The sequence below is a fragment of the Pan paniscus genome, chromosome 20 (genome assembly GCF_029289425.2).
Source record: "Pan paniscus chromosome 20, NHGRI_mPanPan1-v2.0_pri, whole genome shotgun sequence".
Lineage (NCBI taxonomy): Eukaryota > Metazoa > Chordata > Mammalia > Primates > Hominidae > Pan > Pan paniscus.
Window position 1 is genome coordinate 62,230,514 of NC_073269.2, and position 23,718 is coordinate 62,254,231.

The following is a 23,718-nucleotide window of genomic DNA, read 5'->3' on the forward strand; positions in this document are numbered from 1 at the left end:
TCCAGAGGTTTGGGTGTCACATAAGTTATAAGAGGGAGAAGTGTTAAATAAGAAGCTATTGGCCAGGTACAGTGGCTCACACCTGTAATCCCAGCACTTTGGGAGGCTGAGATGGGTGGATCACTTGAGGTCAGGAGTTTGAGACCAGCCTGGCCAACATAGTGAAACCCCGTCTATACTAAAAATACAAAAAAATTAGCCAGGCGTGGTGGCAGGTGCCTGTAATCCCAGCTACTCGGGGGGCTGAGGCAAGAGAATCGCTTGAACCCGGGAAGTGGAGGTTGCAGTGAGCCGAGATCACACCACTGCACTCCAGCCTGGGAAACAGAGTGAGACTCTGTCTCTAAGTAAATAAATAAATAATAAATAAATAAACTATTATTGGAAGTTGGGGCAGGGGGGACAAAAATACACCCATGATCCTTTTTATTTTATTTCTTTTTTACATTTCTTTTAGATACAGGGGTACATGTGCAAGTTTGTTATATAGGCAAACGTGTTATGGGGGTGGGTTTGTTGTACAGGTTATCTCATCACCCAGGTATTAATCCCAGTACCCATTAGTTATTTTTCCTAATCTTCTCCCTCCTCCCACCCTCCAGCCTCTAGCAGACTCCAGTGTGTGGTGTTCCCTCTATGTGTCCATGTGTTCTCATCATTTAGCTACCACTTATAAATGAGAACATGTGGTATTTGGTTTCCTGTTCCTGTGTTAGTTTGCTAAGGAATAATGGTCTCCGGCTCCATCTATGTTCCTGCAAAGGTCATGATCTCATTCTTTTTTATGGCTGCATAGTATTCCATGGTGTTTATGTACCACATTTTTTTATCCGGTCTATCACTGATGGGCATTTAGGTTGATTCCATGACTTTGATATTGTGAATAGTGCTGCAATGAACATACACAGGCATGTGTCTTTATAATAGAATGATTTATATTCCTTTGGATATATATCCAGTAATGGGATTGCTGAGTTGAATGGTAGTTCTCTTCTTAGGTCTTGAGGAGTTGCCCCACTGTCATCCAGAGTAGTTGAACTAATTTACACTCCCACACACAGTGTATAAGTGTTCCTTTTTCTCTGCAACTTCACCAGCATCTGTTATTGCTTGACTTTTTAATAATCACCATTCTGACTGGTGTGAGATGACATCTTGTTGTGGTTTTGATTTGCATCTCTCTAATACATGATCCATTTTTTAAGAATAAAAACTTTGTTGAATTTGAGATCACTTTTAATCTAATGGAGCCTTCTAACCAACCATATATTTTCTAGATTTTAGCTTCACTGAATTATTTTACCTGCTTCTAATTTTTCTTTTCGCTAAACCTTTTGTGAAGGCTTTGATATTTTGCTTGCCTCTTCCCCAAAAGAAGTCATAGAGAATAAAAACTACAAACAATCCATTAGTCTAATGGACTAATCCCAAACATTCAATGCATCTTCAGTTTTTCCACAGGGCAGAGAATCTTTGAGGAAAGGAGGTAAAGGGAGTACCCGGCACGCAGAATACCTGCCAAGTAAGCATTACACTAATCTGTCTTCTTGGGTAGTGTTTTCATCTTCTTGTTTTATCGTTTTATGTCTCCACAGGTCTCGTGTTTCTCTCTTCCAATCGGTTGTCTTTATCGTGGACACTGAGGTGTTCTCTGCCTTGACTAAAGATGAGTGACGTGAATCCACCCTCTGACACCCCCATTCCCTTTTCATCCTCCTCCACTCACAGTTCTCATATTCCGCCCTGGACATTCTCTTGCTACCCCGGCTCCCCATGTGAAAATGGGGTCATGCTGTACATGAGAAACGTGAGCCATGAGGAGCTACAACGGTTCAAGCAGCTTTTACTGACTGAGCTCAGTATTGGCACCATGCCCATCACCTGGGACCAGGTCGAGACAGCCAGCTGGGCAGAGGTGGTTCATCTCTTGATAGAGCGTTTCCCTGGACGACGCGCTTGGGATGTGACTTCGAACATCTTTGCCATTATGAACTGTGATAAAATGTGTGTTCTAGTCCGCAGAGAGATAAATGGTGAGTGTTGATCTGGTGGATAAAGTGGGGGTGGGCTTGGCTGCTGGGCAGCTAAACTACTCTAGTCGCCACCCCTATCACTTATCGGCCTTCTGAGCAAGAAAGCAAACAGTGGAGGAAGATAATGGATCTAACCCAAAGGCAAAGACTGTCATATGGGCATTTTTTTAATTTTATTTTTCTGAGATGGGGTTTCGCTCTTCTTGCCCAGGCTGAAGTGCAATGGCACAATCTCGGCTCACTGCAAACCCCGCCTCCCAGGTACAGGTGATTCTCCTGCTTCAGCCTCATGAGTAGCTGGGATTACAGGCACCCACCACCATGCCTGGGTAATTTTTTTTTATTTTTAGTAGAGACGGGGTTTCACCATGTTGGCCAGGCTGGTCTCGAACTCCTGACCTCAGGTAATCCGCCTGCCTTGGCCCCCCAAAGTGCTGGGATTGCAGGCATGAGCCACCACGCCCAGCCCATATGGGCCTATATTTTAAAAACTTAACTGAATACTGTTTATATGAGGTGAACGTTAAATGAAGTCATAGAGAAGTAGGAAGTAAAATAGTGGAAAAGCATATGCTATGGAAACAGTAAGCAGAAGAAAGCTGGTATAGCTATGGTGATGTCAGGAGTGCTATATTTAAAGCAAGAAGGTTAAAGACTTTAAAAGGCCATTTCGCAGCAACAAAGGGTGAATCCCACTGGAGGATATTGTAATCCAAAACCTCATCTTCAATATGTATAAAGCAGAGCTGGACTACAGTCGTCCCCTTATCCAAGGTTTTGCTTTCTGAAGTTTGGGTTGATCATGGCCAAAAATAGATGAGTACAGTACAGTGAGATATTCTGAGACAGAGAGAGACCACATTTACATACCATTTATGATAGTATAGTATTATAATTGTTCTATTTCATTATTATTGTTAATCTCTTACTGTACCTAATTTATAATTAAAACTTTTATCATAGATCGGTATGTATTTTTTTTCTATTTTGAGATGGAGTCTTCATTCTGTCACACAGGCTGGAGTGCAGTGGTGTGATCTCAGCTCACTGCAACCTCCACCTCCCAGGTTCAAGCAATTCTCATGCCTCACCCTCCCCAGTAGCTGGGATTACAGGTGCGCACCACCACGCCCAGCTAATTTTTGTATTTTTAGTAGAAACGGGGTTTCACCATGTTGGCCAGGCTGGTTTCAAACTCCTGACCTTAGGTGATTTGCCTGCCTCGGCCTCCCAAAGTGCTGGAATTACAGGTGTGAGCCACCACGCCCGGCCTAGATATGTATTTAAAAAAATCAGTATCCACATGGTTCAGTACTATCCACAGTTTCAGATATCCACCAGGGATCTTGGAACATAGACCCTGCAGAGAAGGGGGGACTACTGTATTGAAGGAAAATACACCAATCCAGAAACATGATAGGAGCTGTGAACCCGCCTCTCCCAATAGCTGATACTACAAGTAGTCAGTCTCATTGGTAAGAATGGAGAAGACGTCAGCTCCACAATTTTAAACATAAACAACAGGAGAGTGGGTGCCCTATGTCTCCTTAGCCACTGGCACCCCAACAGCTGGCTCAGCACCTAGCATGTCATAGGTGCTCAAATATTAGATGGCTAGAGAGTAATTGATTGTGAAAAGGGACTTTCTTTTGATAAGGCAGCCTAGGAAGTCCTCTTTGAGGAAATGATGCTAAGGTTGAGACGTAACACAGGAGGAAATAGCTCATGATGTGAAAAGGAGAGTCACCGGAAAAGAAAATCAGAGGGGATGGAAACCCCGTGACCCAGTGGTAGAGAAAATCTCAGTGTTAAACAGAAAATGTTAATATTTACGAAAACCTGATGAAAAATACACAGAGAGGCCAGGCACGGTGGCTCACACCTGTAATCCCAGCACTTTGGGAGGCAGAGGTGGGCGGATCACCCAAGGTCAGGAGTTCGAGACCAGCCCGGCCAACATGGTGAAACCCGGTCTCTACTATCTACTAAAAGTACAAAAAAAAAAAAAAAATAGCTGGGTGTGGTGACGGATGCCTGTAATCCCAGCTATTCGGGAGGCTAAGGCAAGAGAATTGCTTGAACCCAGGAGGCAGAGGTTGCAGAGGGCTTAGATCATGCCACTGCACTCCAGCCTGGGTGACAAAAGCAAAACTCCATCTCAAGAAACACACACACACACACACACACACACACAGAGAGAGACACAGAGACACACATACGCAGTTGATCCTCATTATTCATGGATTCTGTATTCGTGAATGTGCCTACTCATTAAAATGTATTCGTAACCCCCAAATCAATAGTTACAGCGCTTTCAAGATCATTCCCAGACAGCAACGCAGCAAAAACATCGAGCTGACCTCCTAGCCAGTCAAATAAGGTGATGCTCTGCCTTCTGGCTTTAGCTCTCACCCTGTAAGCCGGTATCATTTCCACGCCTATTTGGTGCCACACTTTTGTGCTTTGAGTTGGTGGTTTTGCTGTTTAAAATAGCACCCAGGCCGGGCACGCTGGCTCATGCCTATAATCCCAGCACTTTGGGAGGCCGAGGCGGGAGGATCATGAGGTCAGGAGTTTGAGACCAGCCTGGCTAACATGGTGAAACCGCATCTCTACTAAAAATACAAAAATTAGGCGTGGTGGCGCACGCCTGTAGTCCCAGCTACTCGGGAGGCTGAGGCAGAAGAATCGCTTGAACCCAGGAGGCAGAGGTTGCAGTGAGCTGAGATCACACCACTGCACTCCAGCCTGGGTGACAGAGTGAGACTTAGTCTCAAAAAAAATAAGAATAAAAATAAAAATAAAAATGGTACCCAAAACTAGTGCTGATGTGCCTTTCCATGTTCCTCAGGGCAAGAAAGCCATGCTGTGCCTTAGGGAAAAAATACACGTGTTAGCTGAGCTTCCTTCAGGCAGGATTTATCAGTGTGGTTGACCATGAGCTCAATGTTAAATAATCAACAATATGTACTAAATAAGGTGTCTTTAAACAAAAACACATGTAAAACAAGTTTTTATATTGATCAGTCCATGAAAATGTTGTAACCAGAGACTAGCAGGAAACAAACCTTGTGTTTTCCTGGGGGCAATGGTTCAGTATTAGCTAATTTGGTGTTCACAAGAATTTTATAGGCAAGAACTACCACACATAACAAAAATCAATGACTATATGTGTATGTGTATGTAGAGATATACACGTGTATGTACACATATGTGCACACATACATAGATATTAAGCTAGAAGTTCCTTGGTATCCATGGGGGATTGGTTCTAGGCTGTCCCTCAAGGGTACTGAACAAATTCATGGGTGCTCAACTCCTTCATGTAAAATGGCATAGTATTTGCATAGAACCTATACACATCCTCCCACAGACTTAAAATCACTCTAAATTACTTATAATACCCAACACAATGTAAATGCTATGTAAATAGTTGTTATCCTGTATTGGGTTTTTTATTTTTTTGAGACAAGGTCTTACTCTATTACCCAGGTTGGAGTGGAGTGGTATAATCATGGCTCCCTTCAGCCTCTGCCTCCTGAGCTCAAGCAATCCTCCTGCCTCAGCCTCCTGAGTGGTTAGGACTATAGGCATGCCACCATGCCTGGCTAATTATTTTTTATTTTTTTAGTAGAGTTGAGGTCTTGCTATGTTGCCCAAGCTGGTCTCGAACTCCTTGGCTCAAGCAATCCTCCTGCCTCAGCCTCCCAAAGTGCTGGGATTACAGGCGTGAGCCACAGTGCCCAGCCTCGTATTGGTTTTTTAATTGTATTATTTTATTGTTGTATTTTTATTGGGTTTTTAGTTTATGTTCCATCCTCAGTTGGTTGATCCCACCGATGTAGATCCCATGGTAATGAAAGGCCGAGTGGACGTATAGATACACCCCTACGTAGATATTAAACTGTGTATGGATTTTACATACACATGTGTGTGTATGAGTATGTGTGTTTATATTTCTCCCTCAGTGTCTGGCTGGGCTATCCATTTATAACATGTTTTTGAACACCTTACTCAATGCATTGTAGAACAACACCTTTTCTCATTTCCTAAAATTGCTGTGATAGAGATAGATCTAGGTGATTTTCTTCTCCCTGAACGGAGGTGGTGAGAGGATGAGACTCTGAAGCCATGTGGCCGCTTTTGTCCTAAAAAGGCCATTGGCTCCATGCTGTTTCCCTGCTACCAAGATCTTATCATTCCCGTGGAACAGCCTCCTTTTTTCTGTTCCAGCCATTCTACCTACCTTGGAACCAGAGGACTTGAATGTGGGAGAAACACAGGTGAATCTGGAGGAAGGAGAATCTGGTATGTGCCTGTATCACAGCAGACCCTGGTGAAAACATGGGCTATGGACTGGGATGAGCTGCTCAGTTGCTAAGGCAAGGCAGATTTTAAGTTACCATGTCCAGTGTTTCTTCTACAATCAGAATCAACATGGCGAAACTCTGTCTCTACTAAAAACACAGAAACTAGCCGGGTGTGGTGGCAGGTGCCTGTAGTCCCAGCTACTTGGGAGGCTGAGTGAGAAGAATTGCTTGAACCGGGGAGGCGGAGGGTTGCAGTGAGGTGAGATCACGCCACTGCACTCTTGGGTGACAGATTGAGACTCCATCTCAAAAAAATAATAAAATAAAAAAACAGACACAAACCATTGGCTCAGCGGTCCCCAACCCCCGGGCCATGGACTAGTACCAGTCTGTGGCCTGTTAGGAACTGGGCCACACAGCAGGAGGTGAGTGGCAGGGAGCAACCAAAGCTTCATCTGTATTTACAGCTGCTCCCTATTGCTCACATTACCTCCTGGGCTCTGCCTCCTGTCAGATCAGCAGTGGCATCAGATTCTCATAGGAGTGCAAACCCTCTCGTGAACTGTGCATGCGAGGGATCTAGGCTGTGCTCTCCTGAGAATCTAATGCCTGATCCGTCACCGTCTCCCACCACCCCTGGATGGGACCATCGAGTTTCAGGAAAACAAGCTCAGGGCTCCCAGTGACTCTACATTATACTGAGTTGTATAATTATTTCATTACATATTATAATGTAATAATAATAGAAATAAAGTACACAATAAACGTAATGCACTTGAATTATCCCAAAACCATCCCCCACCACCTGGTCCATGGAAAACTTGTCTTCCACTTGGGGACCACTTCAATAGAGTGTGTCTCTATTTCTCTCTTTCTTTCTTTTTTTTTTTTTTTTTTTTTTTTTTTTGAGACGGAGTCTCGCTCTGTCGCCCAGGCTGGAGTGCAGTGGCACGATCTCAGCTCACTGCAACCTTCTGCCTCCCAGGTTCAAGTGATTCTACTGCCTTAGCCTCCTGAGTAGCTGGGATTACAGGCACATGCCACCACGCCCAGCTAACTTTTGTATGTTTAGTAGAGATGGGGTTTCACCATGTTAGCCAGGCTGGTCTCAAACTCCTAACCTCGTGCCCGCGTTGGCCTCCCAAAGTGCTGGGATTACAGGCGTAAGCCACTTTGCCTGGCTTTTTTTTTTTTTTTTTTTTAAAGACAGAGTCTCACTCTGTCACCCACGCTGGAGTGCAGTGGCACAATCTTGGCTCACTGCAACCTCTGCCGCCTGGATTCAAGCAATTCTCCTGCCTCCACCTCCTGAGTAGCTGGGATTACTGGCGTGTGCACCACCATGCCCGGCTAATTTTTGTATTTTTAGTAGAGACAGGGTTTCACCATGTTGGCCAGGTTGGTCTTGAACTCCTGACCCCAAGTGATCCACCATCCTCAGCCTCCCAAAGTGCTGGGATTACAGGTACAAGCCGCCACACCCGGCCCTCCCAAGTATTTCTGATTTGAATGGAGATAACACGGCTAACACTACAGCAGCTATCTTCTATCTGTGAGGCAAGAAATACAAAGAAAGGGCTGAGAGAATCGTGATGCTGCTGGACCTGAAACTATGGCACCACTGAACCTAATTTCAACAGCTTTACGCCTGCCATACTTCTCACGTAGAAAGCAGTCCTTGTTTTGTTTAAGCTACTTCAAGCTGAGTTTTCTGTTCGTTGGTGCTTCCTAGTTGACACAGCAGTATCAGGAAAGGTTATTTCATTTATGCAAGGGCATCACGGGGCTTCACGTAGACATTGAGACTGGTTTTCTTATTGCTCTATTAGTTCTTGCGATTCACTCTGATGTCATACCCTTTATTTCTCCCATCTCACAAATCTAGGTAAAATACGGCGGTATAAATCAAATGTGATGGAAAAGTTTTTCCCCATATGGGACTTTACGACTTGGCCTGGAAACCAGAGGGACTTCTTCTACCAAGATGTACACAGGCACGAGGAGTACTTACCATGTCTGCTTCTGCCCAAAAGACCCCAGGGTAGACAGCCCAAGACCGTGGTCATACAGGGAGCTCCTGGGATCGGAAAAACAATCCTGGCCAAAAAGGTGATGTTTGAGTGGGCCAGAAACAAGTTCTACGCCCACAAGCGCTGGTGTGCTTTCTACTTCCATTGCCAAGAGGTGAACCAGACGACAGACCAGAGCTTCTCCGAGCTGATTGAGCAAAAGTGGCCTGGATCTCAGGACCTCGTGTCAAAGATTATGTGCAAACCCGACCAACTTCTGCTGCTCTTGGATGGCTTTGAGGAGCTCACATCTACCCTCATTGACAGACTGGAGGACCTGAGTGAAGACTGGAGGCAGAAATTGCCTGGGTCTGTCCTACTGAGCAGTTTGCTGAGCAAAACGATGCTTCCAGAGGCCACGCTACTGATCATGATAAGATTTTCCTCTTGGCAGACATGCAAGCCCTTGCTGAAATGTCCCTCTCTCATAACCCTTCCGGGGTTTAATACGATGGAAAAAATCAAGTATTTCCAGATGTATTTTGGACACACAGAGGAGGGAGACCGAGTCTTGAGTTTCGCCATGGAAAACACCATTCTCTTCTCCATGTGCCGGGTCCCTGTGGTTTGCTGGATGGTCTGCTCTGGTCTGAAACAGCAAATGGAGAGAGGAAACAATCTCACACAGGCATGTCCAAATGCCACCTCTGTGTTCGTCCGGTATATTTCTAGCTTGTTTCCCACCAGAGCTGAGAACTTTTCCAGAAAGATCCACCAAGCACAACTGGAAGGTCTGTGTCACTTGGCCGCAGACAGCATGTGGCACAGGAAATGGGTGTTAGGTAAAGAAGATCTTGAGGAAGCCAAGCTGGATCAGACGGGAGTCACCGCCTTCCTTGGCATGAGTATTCTTCGGAGAATTGCAGGTGAGGAAGACCACTATGTCTTTACCCTTGTGACTTTTCAGGAATTTTTTGCGGCCTTGTTTTATGTTCTCTGTTTCCCACAAAGACTCAAAAATTTTCATGTGTTAAGCCACGTGAATATCCAGCGCCTGATAGCGAGTCCCAGAGGAAGCAAAAGCTATCTCTCTCACATGGGACTTTTCTTATTCGGTTTTCTGAACGAGGCCTGCGCTTCGGCCGTGGAACAGTCATTCCAATGCAAGGTGTCTTTCGGTAATAAGAGGAAACTGCTGAAAGTCATACCTCTGTTGCATAAATGTGACCCACCTTCTCCGGGCAGTGGGGTCCCGCAGTTATTCTACTGTCTGCATGAAATCTGGGAGGAAGCCTTTGTAAGCCAAGCCCTAAATGATTATCATAAAGTTGTCTTGAGAATTGGCAACAACAAAGAAGTTCAAGTGTCTGCTTTTTGCCTGAAGCGGTGTCAATATTTGCTTGAGGTGGAACTGACCGTCACCCTGAACTTCATGAATGTGTGGAAGCTCAGCTCCAGCTCCCCTCCTGGCTCTGAGTAAGTGCTTCGGTCCCTCCTTGGGCAGCCCGTCCTACCCGGGGGTCTTGACTATGGTCTCCCGGGTGTTTAGGGGGTCAATCTGCAAACCTTTCTGATCTCTTTCCTAGCCTAGTTTGCACAGTACTTCTGTTGTTTTGTTTTGTTTTGTTTTTTGAGACAGAGTCTCACTCTGTTGCCCAGGCTGGAGTGCAGTGGTGCAATCTCAGCTCACTGCAAACTCTGCCTTCTGGGTTCAAGCGATTCTCCTGCCTCAGCCTCCCGAGTAGCTAGGATTACAAATGCATGCCACTGCACCCGGCTAATTTTGGCATTTTTAGTAGAGATGGGGTTTCACCATGTTGGCCAGGCTGGTCTCAAACTCCTGACCTCAGGTCATCCGCCCACCTCGGCCTCCCAAATTGCTGGGATTACAGGCATGAGCCATCGCACGCAGCCAGTACTTCTGTTTTAAAACAAACATATGTCTACAGTGATACATGTTTGTTTTACAAACTGTCCCAGTTTGTTTAGGATTAAGGAGATTTCTCAGACCCAGGACTTTGTTTTACTGCCAGGACTGAAGATGTTCCTGGGATATAGGACTTTCCGTGCTAAACCTGGGAGAATACTGGGCAAAATGGGATCCCTTGTTTACCCTCCCTCCCTCTGTGCTGCATGCCCGTAAAGATGGGACCTTGCTTCTTCTATCACTCCTACTTCTGTTTTTGAGACAGGGTCTCTTTCTGTCACCCAGGAGGGCAGTGGTACGATCGTGGCTTACTGCAACCTCAACCTTCTGGGCTCAAACAATTCTCCCACCTCAGCCTCCCAGGTATCTGGAATCGCAGGCATGCACCACCATGCCGGGCTAATTTTTTATTTTTTTGGAGAGATGAGGTTTCCCTGTGTTACCCAGGCTAATCTTCAACTCCCGGCCTCAAGCAGTCTTCCCACCTTGGCCTCCCAAAGCACTGGAATTACAGGCATGAGCCGCTGCGCCCAGCCTCACTCCTACTTTCGTGTATCAGAAGCTTTTGGTCTCAAGGAAAGTGCTGCTAATGGAACTTAAAGTGATGATGAAGACATCCTGAATCTGTCTTATCCAATACAGGAACCACTGGCCACAGGCAACCACTGAGCTCTTGGAATGTGGCTGGTATGACCGAGTGAATGAACCTTTACATTTTATTTAACTTTACTGAATTTAAATGTAGATAGCTACATGCAGCTAGTAGCTACCATATCAGACAGCACACCTCTAGAGGGTCTTTCTTTCCGTGTAAAAATATCTTTTCCATCTTGAATTAAAAGAAACAAGCTGGATGCCATGGTTCATGGCTGTAATCCCAGCACTTTGGGAGGCCGAGGCAGGTGGATCACTTGAGGCCAGGAGTTCGAGACCAGGCTGGCCAACATGGTAAAACCCCATTTCTACTAAAAACACAAAAATTAGCCAGGCATGGTGGCGGGCACCTGTAATCCCAGCTACTCGGGAGGCTGAGGCAGGAGAATCACTTGAACCCAGGAGGCAGAGGCTGCAGTTAGCCAAGATCGTGCCACTATCTTAAAAAAGAATAAATATATATTGCTTATTTTATATATATATATATATATATATATATATCATAAGGTTGTTAAACGTGTTAAAATCTACAACACACTGAATAAGTCCAGTCCTTCATTTAGTGCTCAGTAGATACAAACTGTTACCACTCATGTAATTCCTCATCCCCTCCACTCGACCAAAACTCTTCCAGAAGATCTTTATTTTGGCAAATATAATGGATTTCTTTTTCTTAAGAAGTGGCAAAAAGCACTGACTACTCATTTCTTCATATTGGTTGATATTTATTTGGCAATTGCCATATAGCAGACACAATGTCAAGCACTTGCTTTATGTGAATTATTTCTCCCTTCAACTCCATGTTGCACTGGAGGTCAGGTGTATGAAGCACCTTGTCCAAGGTCACACATCTGGTCGAAGCTAAGACGAGCTAAAATTTGACCCCAGTGGCTATGACGAGAAGAGAGAGGCAATTTAGACTGACCCCTGGCAAGAGAGGGGACATTGTCCTTCTGCTGCATAATGGAAATGCCTTCTTCTTCCTTAACTGCTCTGCAAAAAGGAACCACAATCTCTTCCAGATTCCTGTCTTTCCATGAAAGACTGCATAAGTCTTCAGCATATGGATGTGTAGCGCTAATGCTCATCCTAGACATATACTGGGCTAGTGTGTGGATAGATAAGTAAAAGTTGGTCTCTCCTTATGGGATGAGACATTTAAATTTCAAGTAATTTAAGTTCTGTTCCGTTCTTCACCATGACAAGCAGTGTGCAGGGCTCCTCAGCCATGGCTGAGTTTCTCCAAGGCAGAGGTAAGAAAGCTACAGCCAGGAGGCCAAACCTAGCTTTCTGCTTGTTTAGGTAAATACAGTTTGATTGGAGCCCGGCCATGCTTGTGACATATTGTCTGTGAGTGTTAACCACACTGCCACGGCAGGACTGAGTCATTGCCAGGAAATTTACGGCCAGCAAAGCTGAATATATTTGCTACCTGGTCAATTACAGGAAAAATTTGCCAACCCCTGCTCTAGCGTATATTTTTATTTATTGTCTTATTATCTTTTGTAGAGACGGGGGTCTCACTTTGTTACCCAGCCTGGTCTTGAACTCCTGGGCTCAAGAAATCCTCTTGCCTCTGCCTGCCAAAGTGCTGGGATTACAGGTGTGAGCCACCGCGTCCAGCCAGGGCCTATTTTTTGTTTTTTGTTTGTTTGTTTGTTTGTTTTGAGACGGAGTCTCGCTCTATCGCCCAGGCTGGAGTGCAGTGGTGAGGTCTCGGCTCACTGCAACCTCCACCTCCTGGGTTCACGCCATTCTCCTGCCTCAGCCTCCCGAGTAGCTGGGACTACAGGCGCCCACCAACATGCCAAGCTAATTTTTTGTATTTTTAATAGAGATGGGGTTTCACTGTGTTAGCCAGGATGGTCTCGATCTCCTGACCTCGTGATCTGCCTGCCTCAGCCTCCCAAAGTGCTGGGATTACAGGTGTGAGCCACCACGCCCAGCCAGGGTGTATTTTTTGTTTTTTGTATGTATGTTTGTTTGTTTGTTTGTTTTGAGACAGAGTCTCGCTCTGTCACCCAGGCTGGAGTGCAGTGGCGCGATCTTGGCTCACTGCAAGCTCCGCCTCCCGGGTTCACGCCATTCTCCTGCCTCAGCCTCCCGAGTGGCTGGGACTACAGGTGCCCGCCAGCACACCCGGCTGATTTTTTGTATTTTTTAGTAGAGACAGGGTTTCACCCTGTTAGCCAGAATGGTCTTGATCTCCTGACCTTGTGATCCGCCCACCTCGGCCTCCCAAAGTGCTGGGATTACAGGCGTGAGCCACCGCGCCCGGCCAGGGTGTATTTTTTTTAAAAGGAATTGCTGCATCATGAGATACTCACACATCACATCTCTAACTTTATCAGCATGGATATCACTTCATATTTCTTGGGTATGTCCCTGAACCAAACTGAGGGTCAGGCTGCTTATTCTCACAGCCCAATAACGAGACGCAGATGAACTGGGAAAGAAGAGAGTCTATTTCTGTAACTGGGTACACAGGGAGAAGGCCAAGAAATATCACCAGACAAACTAAAAATTACAAAGTTTTCCAGAGCTTATATGCCTTCTAAGCTATATGTCTACGTGTAAGTGTTCATTCCTCTGAAGACACAAGTGATTAGCGTCTTCTAATCTGTAACAAAGGTCTGAGTCCTGAAGACCTCCGTCTGGAGCCTCAGTAAATTTACTTAAACTAGATGGGTCCAGATGCTGGGGTGATTACCCTTATCTTGTCTCCTGCTAAATCATGGAGGCTTGAGGGGTTCCTTCAGACCCCAATAAAACTTGTTTGTGGAGGTCTGGGAGTTTCTTCAGACCCCCAATAAAAACTTGTTTAATCCTGAGTGGGTCCTGATGAGAATTCCTTCATTATCTTGTCATACCTCAAGGCCCAGGAAAGGCCTGGGCAAAACTCTTGGTGGGCTTTTGTTACATTCCAGCCTTTGTGTGAGGGCACTGGCTCTGTCAGCTTTTAATACTTAACTTACCCGCTCAGTCGGTGCTGAAACTGTTGTAACGGAGGCCTGCCTGTTCAGCTGCTAGCGAAACCTGGCCTGCCACAGGTAGAGTGAATTCTGTTCACTCAGATATTGAATGGCTACATCAGACCATGTTTTTTTCATGTCTACTCCCAACTTATGTGGGCAATTCCAACACACTCCACAAAATCACATTCAAGGGGCCCTCCAGTCCCTGAGGACCTTTTATTAGGGAGGGGAATAAACACCAGAGCTTGTTGTTCAACTTGGTGATAACTGTTGGTCACCCGACTAAGACCTCAAGAATCTAAGCGCAGTGAATCACAATGTCTTTCTATGATGCTGCGTAAAGACCTGACATCCGTAGAAATCTTAAGACACGACATATTTCTTTCATGTTGGTTAGTCCATTGATCGCTTTTGTATGGGTTCCTGCAGGGAGTTGATATCATTCCTACTTATTTGCATTTCTATGTATTTGACGGATGTGAAAATGGATGAATCTATTTCATGGGATTTAAATTTTATGCAAAAATTACATGCTAGTGTAAATATTCTAAAAATTGCTTTTTCATCTCATGTGTCTTGGCCATGTCTATACATGCCATTTTCAATGAAGTATTCTTTGAAAAATAGGTGTGCTAGAGATGATTAAACTGTTTCCCCCTTGACATACTTTTGGGTTGCTTTCAACTATTTCTTTTTTTTTTTTTTTTTTTTTGAGACAGAGTCTCACACTGTCACCCCGGCTAGAGTGCAGTGGAACAATCTTGGCTCACTGCAACCTCCGCCTCCCAGGTTCAAGCGATTCTCTTTGCCTCAGCCTCCCAAGTAGCTGGGATTACAGGTGCCCACCACCACACCTGTATAATTTTTTTGTATTTTTAGTAGAGACAGGGTTTCACTATTTGGCCAGGCTGGTCTCGAACTCCTGGCCTGGTGATCCGCCTGCCTTGGCCTCCCAGAGTGCTGGGATTACAACGTGAGCCACTGTGCCCGGCCGCTTTCAACTATTTCTTTAATGCAACCAACAACAATCTTCACATGTGTATCTTGGTCAGCCTCTCTGAAAGGATTGTATGGGGAAGAATGAAAGAGAAAGTCAGCAGGTCCTTCTACAGCCAAACTACATGCCAATCTAGCTCTGGATTTTTCTTTCTTGTACTCACTGTGTCAAAAAGATTAATTTTTCCTTTATTCTGATCCTATATTTTTTTAAAAAATAAGAATTATATATACACAGGGTAAGAATGTAGGTACAGAATATAATTCAATCTCTGCCCCCCACATAAATCTCATGTAATTAAAAAAGCAATTCCTGGCTAGGCACGGTGATTCACACCTGTAACCCTAGCACTTTGGGAGGCCAAGGCAGGAGGATCGCTTGAGCCCAGGAATTCAAGACCAGCCTGGGTAACATGGAGAATCCCTGTTTCTACAAAAAATACAAAAATCAGTCAGGTGTGGTGGCGTGTGCCTGTAACCCCAGCTCCTCAGGCAGATGAAGTGGATCGCCTGAGCCTGGGAGTTAGAGGCTGCAGCGAGCTGTGTTCAGACCACTATACTCCAGCCTGGGCGGCAGAGTGATACCTTGTCTCAAATATAAATATATAAAAAATAAAAGCAACTTCCTTTTTTCCAAGTCATGGGAAAATACAGGGCTCTTATTTGTGACCAGGAGTCTCCCTGGAATGAAATGAGAAACCTGGTGATGGTTTTTCTGAGTGCTTTATTTAAATGAGGATGTCTTAAAGTCACTAGTGGCCTGTGGCCCTAACCAGGATAGGGAACACCAGCCCTGGGGTTTCCTAGTAGATTTTCTCCAGTTTAACGAAGAGGTGTTTTCTCTCTTCTCCCTTCCATGTAGAGCGCCAGAGAGCAATGGGCTGCATCGCTGGTGGCAAGACTTATGCTCTGTGTTTGCAACGAATGATAAGCTGGAAGTCCTGACTATGACCAACAGTGTTTTGGGTCCTCCTTTTCTGACGGCTCTCGCGGCCTCACTGAGGCACCCTCAGTGCAAACTGCAAAAGCTACTGTGAGTATAACACAAATCCCACTGGAAGGAACTTTATGGAGATGGTCTGTTTCCCATCCACTTTCTTCATTCCCTCTCCACTCACACTAGACTTCCAGAAGGCACCCATGTCCAGCCTTGGACGGAGGTGCAGGAGGAGTGAGTCATGGGGTGCGTGGTGAAGGAAACCACACACAGGAGCCAGGCTGATGGCTCGATCTGTCTCTAGTTACTGTTAGCTTGGTGCAAATGCCATTGCAGTTTTTGCCATTAGTGACATTTGCACCAACTTAATAGCTCTGTGTCCTTAAGTGAATGGTGTACACAGTGGGTCACGGAATTCCTGACATCTCCCTGGTGCACTTCAATGCGCCCATCCATAAAATGTTCAGCCCGGTGCTGTGGCTCACGCCTATTCACTTCAGCTCAGGTGTTCGAGACGAGTCCCAGCTACTTGGGAGGCTGAGGTGGGAGGATCACCCGAGCCCAGGAGGCAGAGGTTGCAGTGATGGTGAGCCATGATCTGGCCACTGCACTCCAGCCTGGGTGACAGAGTGAGGCCCTGTCCCAAAACAAATTATAAATAAATAAAATTAAATGATCATCACAACAGAGAGATGAAATGCAGTCCCGCACGCGAAGCCCACAGGACCGTACCTGAAGCGAAATCAGCACACTGTGTAATCCAGGGTGTGGTGGTTACTCTCTGGAGGGACACCGCCTTACAGAAGCCACGTGCGACCCGAGCACTGAGTATGGTTCACCACTGCATTCCTTTGAAGTATTAATATGTACTATTATCCCCCCACCTTTTTTAAAACAGAGTCTCACTTTGTTGTCCAGGCTGGAGTGCAGTGGCTGGATCTCAGCTCACTGCAACCTCCCCCTCCAGGGTTCAAGCAATTCTCCTGCCTCAGCGTGCCGAGTAGCTGGGACTACAGGAATGCACCACCATGCCCGGCTAATTTTTGTATTTTTAGTAGAGATGGGGTTTCACCATGTTGGTCAGGCTGGTTTCGAACTCCTGACCTCAAGTGATCTGCCCTCCTCGGCCTCCCAAAGTGCTGGGATTACAGATGTGACCCACCACGCCCAGCCCCCATTTTTTAGCAAAGTGAGAGCTGGAGAGGTTAAGTGATTTATCTAAGATCCTGTGGCTGACAAGCCTTAGGTAAATCACTCCAATGCAGACAGCCTTAAGCTCATCTTCCCCAACACTCTGTGCTTCTCTAACACACCACTGTTAGCAGGTGTCTGCGTGGGGTAAGCCTCACCAAAGAGGGCACATTTGAACCGGGTTGGGAAGGATGAGATTTACATGGAAGAGGAGAAACACTACTTCATTTTTTTTCCAGGTGGGGTCTTGCTCTCTTGCCCAGGCTGGAGTACAGTGGCATGATCATGGCTCACTGCAACCTTGACCTCCTGAGCTCAAGCAATCCTCCCACCTCAGCCTCTCGAGTAGCTGAGGCCACAGGCATATCCCACCATTGCCCAGCTAATTTTTTTTTTAATTTTTTGTAGAGACAAGGTCTCCCTAGGTTGCCCAGGCTGGTTTTGAACTGCTGATCTTAAGTGATCCACCTGTCTCAGCCTCCCAAAATGCTGGGATTATAGGTGTGAGCCATTGCACCCAGCCACTATTTTTTATAATGTAAGAGTGAGCGTGTATGCAATGCCCCCCATCTGCTAGGCTATCTTAGGTTCTTTGCACATGAATGCTCTTAAAACTCATCCCAAGCAGTAGGTGTCCCTATTTCACAGATGAAGAAACTGAGGCATGAGGTTACATCGTTACTAAGCAGTAAAATCTGGCTCTAGAATCAGTTCTCTTAGCCACCACTCCATACGCTATCTCTCCAGAGTTTTTAAGATCCAAAAACCCGATAATTCACCGTGTGAACCACTGGCCCCTTCCTTGAAATAAGCCACCAGGCATCACATGGCCCCTGGCCATCATCAGATATATTTTCTCTCCTATTATTGTGATAGTTATTATTCGCTCCTGCTTACTGAGTGCCTACCATGTGACAAGCCATGGGCTGAGAATTTCATGGGATTAATTCTCACAGCCATTCTAAGGAGAAAATGTCGTATGCTCTCCCTTGTAGACCTGAAACTAAACTTTAGAGAGGTTACGTGATTTGTGAAAGATGGTGCGACTAGGGATGTTAAGCTGAGAACTCAGTTCTGAATTCCATGTTGCACAGAACGGGCCCCTCCTTATGGACTGACTGACTGAATGTAGAAGAAATAGCCGGTCGGGCGTGGTGGCTCACGCCGGTAATCCCAGCGCTTTGGGAAGCCAAGGTGGGCGGATTGCCTGAGCTCAGGAGTTCATGACCAGCCTGGGCAACACGGTGAAACCCTGTCTCTACTAAAAATATAACAATTAGCTTGGTGTGGTGGTGCACATCTGTAATCCCAGCTACTTGGGAGGCTGAGGCAGGAGAATTGCTTGAACCTGGGAAGTGGAGGTTGCAGTGAGCCGAGATTGCGCCACTGCACTCCAGCCTGGGTAACAAAGCAAGACTCTGTCTCAAAAAAGAAAAAAAAAGGACTAGTTAGCCACCTCCATTGTGGTGATGGCATCACGAATATATGCATAGTCCAAACTCATCAAATTGTATATGTTAAATATATGCAGGTTTTTTAATATCAAATCAATTATACCTCAAGAAAACTGTTTTTAAACAACTAATTAGATAGAAAGAGATTCAGCAGTGAACATAAGCATTAGAGGTGCAAGGCAAATCTGTGTCCCTGGTTTTAGAAAAGGCGTGTGATGGCCAGGAGTGGTGGCCCATGACTGTAGTCCCAACACTTTGGGAGGCTGAGCCAGTAGGATCACTTGAGGCCAGGAGTGGAAGAGCAGCCTGGACAACATAGTGAGACCCCATATCTACAAAAATTTTTCAAAAAAGAAAGTAGATCAGAAAGTTGAGCTTTGTAGGCCGGGTGTGGTGGCTTATGCCTGTAATCCCAGCACTTTGGGAGGCCAAGGCAGGCAGATGACTTGAGGTCAGGAGTTCAAGACCAGCCTGGCCAACATAATAAAATCCCGTCTCTATTAAAAATACAAAAATTAGCCAGGCATGGTAGTGGGTGCCTGTAGTTCCAGCTACTTGGGAGGCTGAGGCAGGAGAATCACTTGAACCTGGGAGGCAGAGGTTACAGTAGGCTGAGATCGCACCACTGCACTCCAGCCTGGGCAACAGAGTGAGACTCCATCTCACAAGAAAAAAAAAAGCTGAGCTTTGTTTTTAAAATAAAGAAATATAAATAAAAATTTTAAAACCAAAAGCATGATTTTAGGAGAGTGCGGGGAAAACCAGTCCTCCGAATCCTTCAGGAATGGGATGACGTTCCCTTTGCTTTAAGAAAGACTTTGTAGACCTCAGTCCAATCGAATTCTGATCCTGTGAGTCATTTATTTTTTTTAATTTTTTTTATTATACTTTAAGTTCTGGGGTACATGTGCAGAACGTGCAGGTTTGTTACATAGGTATACATGCGCTGTGGTGGTTTGCTGCACCCATCAACTCATCATCTACGTTAGGTATTTCTCCTAATGCTATCCCTCCCCTAGCCCCCCACCCCCCCAGAGGCCCCGGTATGTGATGTTCCCCTCCCTGTGTCCATGTGTTCTCATTGTTGAACTCCCACTTATGAGTGAGAACATGCGGTGTTTGGTTTTCTGTGCTTGTGTTAGTTTGCTGAGAATGATGGTTCCAACCCAAATGCCCATCAATGATAGACTGGATAAAGAAAATGTAGCCATTCATTTAGACTTACAGTTTTCCCAGGATAGGACCTGAATAATCACAGGTTTGTGTCACTCTTTAATGTCTGCGTCCTGAATTCAGTTGTAAACCCCCTGAGAGTGGGACTGCACCTGTCCAACGTGCAGCTTCCGGGAGCCTCGTTTGTGAGGCCGCAGAATTCTACGACTGTGGACGGGACCCTATTCCAAGGAGACGCTCTTCCCTCTCCAGCCTAAGGCGTGTGAATAGCACCATGTTGAACCAGGACTTAATCGGTGTTTTGATGGGGAACCAGCATCTGAGATACTTGGAAATACAACATGTGGAAGTGGAGTCCAAGGCCGTGAAGCTTCTATGCAGGGCGCTGAGATCCCCCCGGTGCCGTCTGCAGTGTCTCAGGTGAGATGTGAGACGGGGGTTAGAGTGGGAACCGGGGTACCCGGATGGTCTTTTCAAGGGCGGTGATGAGAGGCTCAGTTTCCCTCTGTCCTTTCCTTTGATCTGCTGTTGGCTTTGTTCAACTTTAAAAGTACAATTTGAGCCGGGCGTGGTGGCTCACGACTGTAATCCCAGCACTTTGGGAGGCTGAGGCGGGAGGATCACGAGGTAAAGAGACCAGCCTGGCCAACATGGTGAAACTCCATCTCTACTAAAAATACAAAAAATTAGCCGGCGTGGTGGCAGGCTAATCTCAGCTACTGTAGTTACGGGCTGTAATCTCAGCTACTCAGGAGGCTGAGGCAGGATAATTGCTTGAGCCCGGGAGGTGGTGGTTGCAGCGAGCCAAGATCGTGCCATTGCACTCCAGCCTGAGCGACAGAGGGCGACTCTGTCTAAAAACAATAAAAATAAAAAGTGCAATTTGACCGTGCTCTAGATCCGTCTGATACCAGGAAATCTGAGCCCCAGCTCCTACTGGATTGCAAAAGCTGGATATTTTCTAACTTTTTATTTTAATTTTTGTGAATACATAGTAGGCATATATATTTATGGGGTACGTAAGATGTTTTGGTTCAGGCATGCAATGTAAAATAATCACATCTTGGAGAATGGGAGATCTAGCCCTTCAAACATTTATCCTTTGATTTACAAACAATTGATTTATACTTTTAGTTATTTTGGAATGTACAATTTATTATTAACTATAGTTCCTCTGTTGTGCTAGCAAATACTAGGTCTTATTCTTTTTCAACCTGTTAACCCGTTTATGCCCAAGGCTGCAATTTTTTGAATTTTTTCAGTCAGAGTTTGGTGATGACCTTGAGCAGTGAGATATAAATAACTCCCAAGTGCTTAGCATTCCAATAATGGAATCCTAGGCATAAATGGTTTTAACCATCCTGACCTTCCCCTGCTCTCCACCCTCCCACTACCCTTCCCAGCCCCCGGTAACCATCCTCCTACTCTCTATGTCCATGAGTTCAATTGTTTTGGTTTTTAGATCCCTCAAATAAGTGAGAACATGCTGTTTGTCTTTCTGTGCCTGGCTTATTTCACTTAACAGAATGGTCTCCAGTTCCATCCATGTCGTTGCAAATGACTGAATCTCATTCTTTTTCATGGCTGAATGGTACTCCATTGTGTATATGTATCACATTTTCTTTATCCATTTGTCTGTTGATGGACACTTAGGTTCTTTCTGAATCTTAGCTGTTGAGAGCAGAGCTACAGCAAGCATGGTAGTGCAGGCATCTCTTCGATGGACTGATTTCCTTTCTTTGGGGTATATACCAGTGGTGAATGGCCAGATCACATGGCAGCCTGAAAGAGCTGATTTTTCATCATTCAGGAATTTCATGAGCCAGTTGTTAAACAACGTTTTTAAAAATTAAATCATAGGCTTACAAATATATTAAACAACAAAAGTCATAGATTATCAAAATGCATTGTTTCCTAATCATTTTATGGTTCATTATTATCACTGCTAGGGTTCAGCAAACTTTTTCTATGACAATCCAGGTAAGAAACACTTCTGGCCTCTGGGCCCATGCCATCATCATGATGACTCCACTCTGCCACTGCAGTGCTAAGGCTGCCGGAGTTCATAGGTAAACAAATGGATACAGCTGTGTTCCAATAAAACTTTATGAACACTGAAACATGAATTTAATATAATTTTCATATGTCACAAAATATTCTTTTAATAATTTTTTTAACCATTTAAAAATTTTTGTGGCGGCTGGACACCGTGGCTCATGCCTGTAATCCCAGCCCTTTGGGAGGCTGAGGTGGGTGGATCACCTGAAGTTGAGAGTTCGAGACCAGCCTGGCCAACATGGCAAAACCCCGTCTCTACGAAAAATACAAAAATTAGCTGGGTGTGGTGGTGCGCACCTATAATTCTAGCTACTCGGGAGGCCGAGGCAGGAGAATTGCTTGAACCCGGGAGGCGGAGGTTGCAGTGAGCCAAGATCACGCCATTGCACTCCAGCCTGGGCGACAGAGCAAACACTCCATCTCAAAAAATAAAAATAAAATAGGCCAGGCACGGTGGCTCACGCCTGTAATCCCAGCACTTTGGGAGGTCAAGGTGGGTGGATCACCTGAGGTCAGGAGTTTGAGACCAGCCTGGCCAACATGGTGAAACCCTGTCTCTACTAAAAATACAAAATTAGCCAGTTGTGGTGGCTCACACCTGTAATTCCAGCTACTCAGGAGGCTAAGGCAGGAGAATCGCTTGAATCCAGGAAGCAGAGGTTGCAGTGAGGCAAGATCATACCATTGCACTCCAGCCTGGGCAACAAGAGCAGGACTCTGTCTCAAAAAATAAATAAATAAAATAAAATAATGTTTAATCTGAAAACATTATTGGTTGATATGCTGTAGAAAACCAAGTGGCACTCCAGAGGAGGCCCACGAGCCACTGCTTGCCAGCTCCTGACCACTGCCCTGGGGCTGCCATTGTCTACCGTACCCATTTGGTGGAAACATGATGTCATGGTGCACTTCTCTGCACCTCCTCCCACTCCTCGCTCAGTGACCTCCCACTCTGAGCTGAAAATCAGCCATGGCAAAGGCATTTACACAGCAGGCACTGGCAAACACTGCACACCAGGACTCCCTTTTCCAGAACGGCAGTGGTTAGACATTTACTGCCACGCACCTACTCAGACTCTACTTTTTTGGTTTGTTTGTTTATATTCATAGGTTTTAGGGTACAGGTGATTTTTGGTTACATGGATAAGTTCTTTAGTGGTGATTTCTAAGACTTTAGTGCACTTGTCACCCAAGCAGTGTACACTGTACCCCATGTGTAGTCTTTTATCCCTCACCTCCTTCCAACCTTCACCCCAACCACAAGTCCCCAGAGTCTATTACATCATTCTTATGCCTTTGCATCATCATAGCTTAGCTCCCACCTGTAAATGAGAACATACGACGTTTGGTTTTCCATCCCTGAGTTACTTAGAATAATGGCCTCCAGCTCCATCCAAGTTGCTGCAAAAGACATCATTTCATTCCTTTTTCATGGCTGAGTATTCCATGGTGTGTCTATACCACATTTTCCTTACCCACTCTTTGGTCAATGGGTACTTAAGTGGGTTCTGTATCTTTGCAGTTGTGAATTGTGCTGCTATAAACATGCATGTGAAAGTGTCTTTTTCACATAAAGACTTCTTTTCCTCTGTGTGGATGCCCAGTAGTGGGATTGCTGGATCGAATGGTAGTTCCACCTTTAGTTCAGACCCCACTTTCCAGCCTTTCCATGTGCGAACCTTCTCTCAACAGAATTTGTATGATCTCTCATTGTGTTTTCATCTGCCAGCGTTGCTCCTTTACATCCAACAGAGTTGAATGTATCTTGGATAATCTCCGCATTTCATTACCTTTCTTGCACAGAACAGAAAGCTCAGGTGGCTGGAACCTGGAGGTGGTAAGCACAATGCTTCACTGAATGTCTTTATATAAACAGCCCACCTTGAGGCCGAAATCCAGCCCGAGAAGACAGTGGCTGTGAGACTCAGGAAACCTTCTCTAACGTCACTGGATCTCAGTTCTTCACCTTGATGATGACTGGCAGATAAATGCACAAAGTGT

At 45.4% G+C, this 23,718-nt stretch overlaps 1 protein-coding gene across 2 annotated transcripts in view; it reads left to right on the plus strand.

The window, feature by feature from the left end:
- The first annotated feature begins 1,526 nt into the window (after positions 1-1,526).
- The window catches only part of NLRP8 (NLR family pyrin domain containing 8), a 40,741-nt gene continuing 18,549 nt past the window's right edge, over positions 1,527-23,718 (plus strand). For both annotated transcript variants that reach the window (XM_003809863.5, XM_024926732.5), the window contains exons 1-5: positions 1,527-2,033; positions 6,267-6,341; positions 8,229-9,828; positions 15,767-15,937; positions 19,912-20,079. In XM_003809863.5, coding sequence (XP_003809911.3) covers positions 1,667-2,033; positions 6,267-6,341; positions 8,229-9,828; positions 15,767-15,937; positions 19,912-20,079 — 2,381 coding nt within the window. In that variant the 5' untranslated portion in view covers positions 1,527-1,666. The remainder of the gene's footprint in view (positions 2,034-6,266; positions 6,342-8,228; positions 9,829-15,766; positions 15,938-19,911; positions 20,080-23,718) is intronic.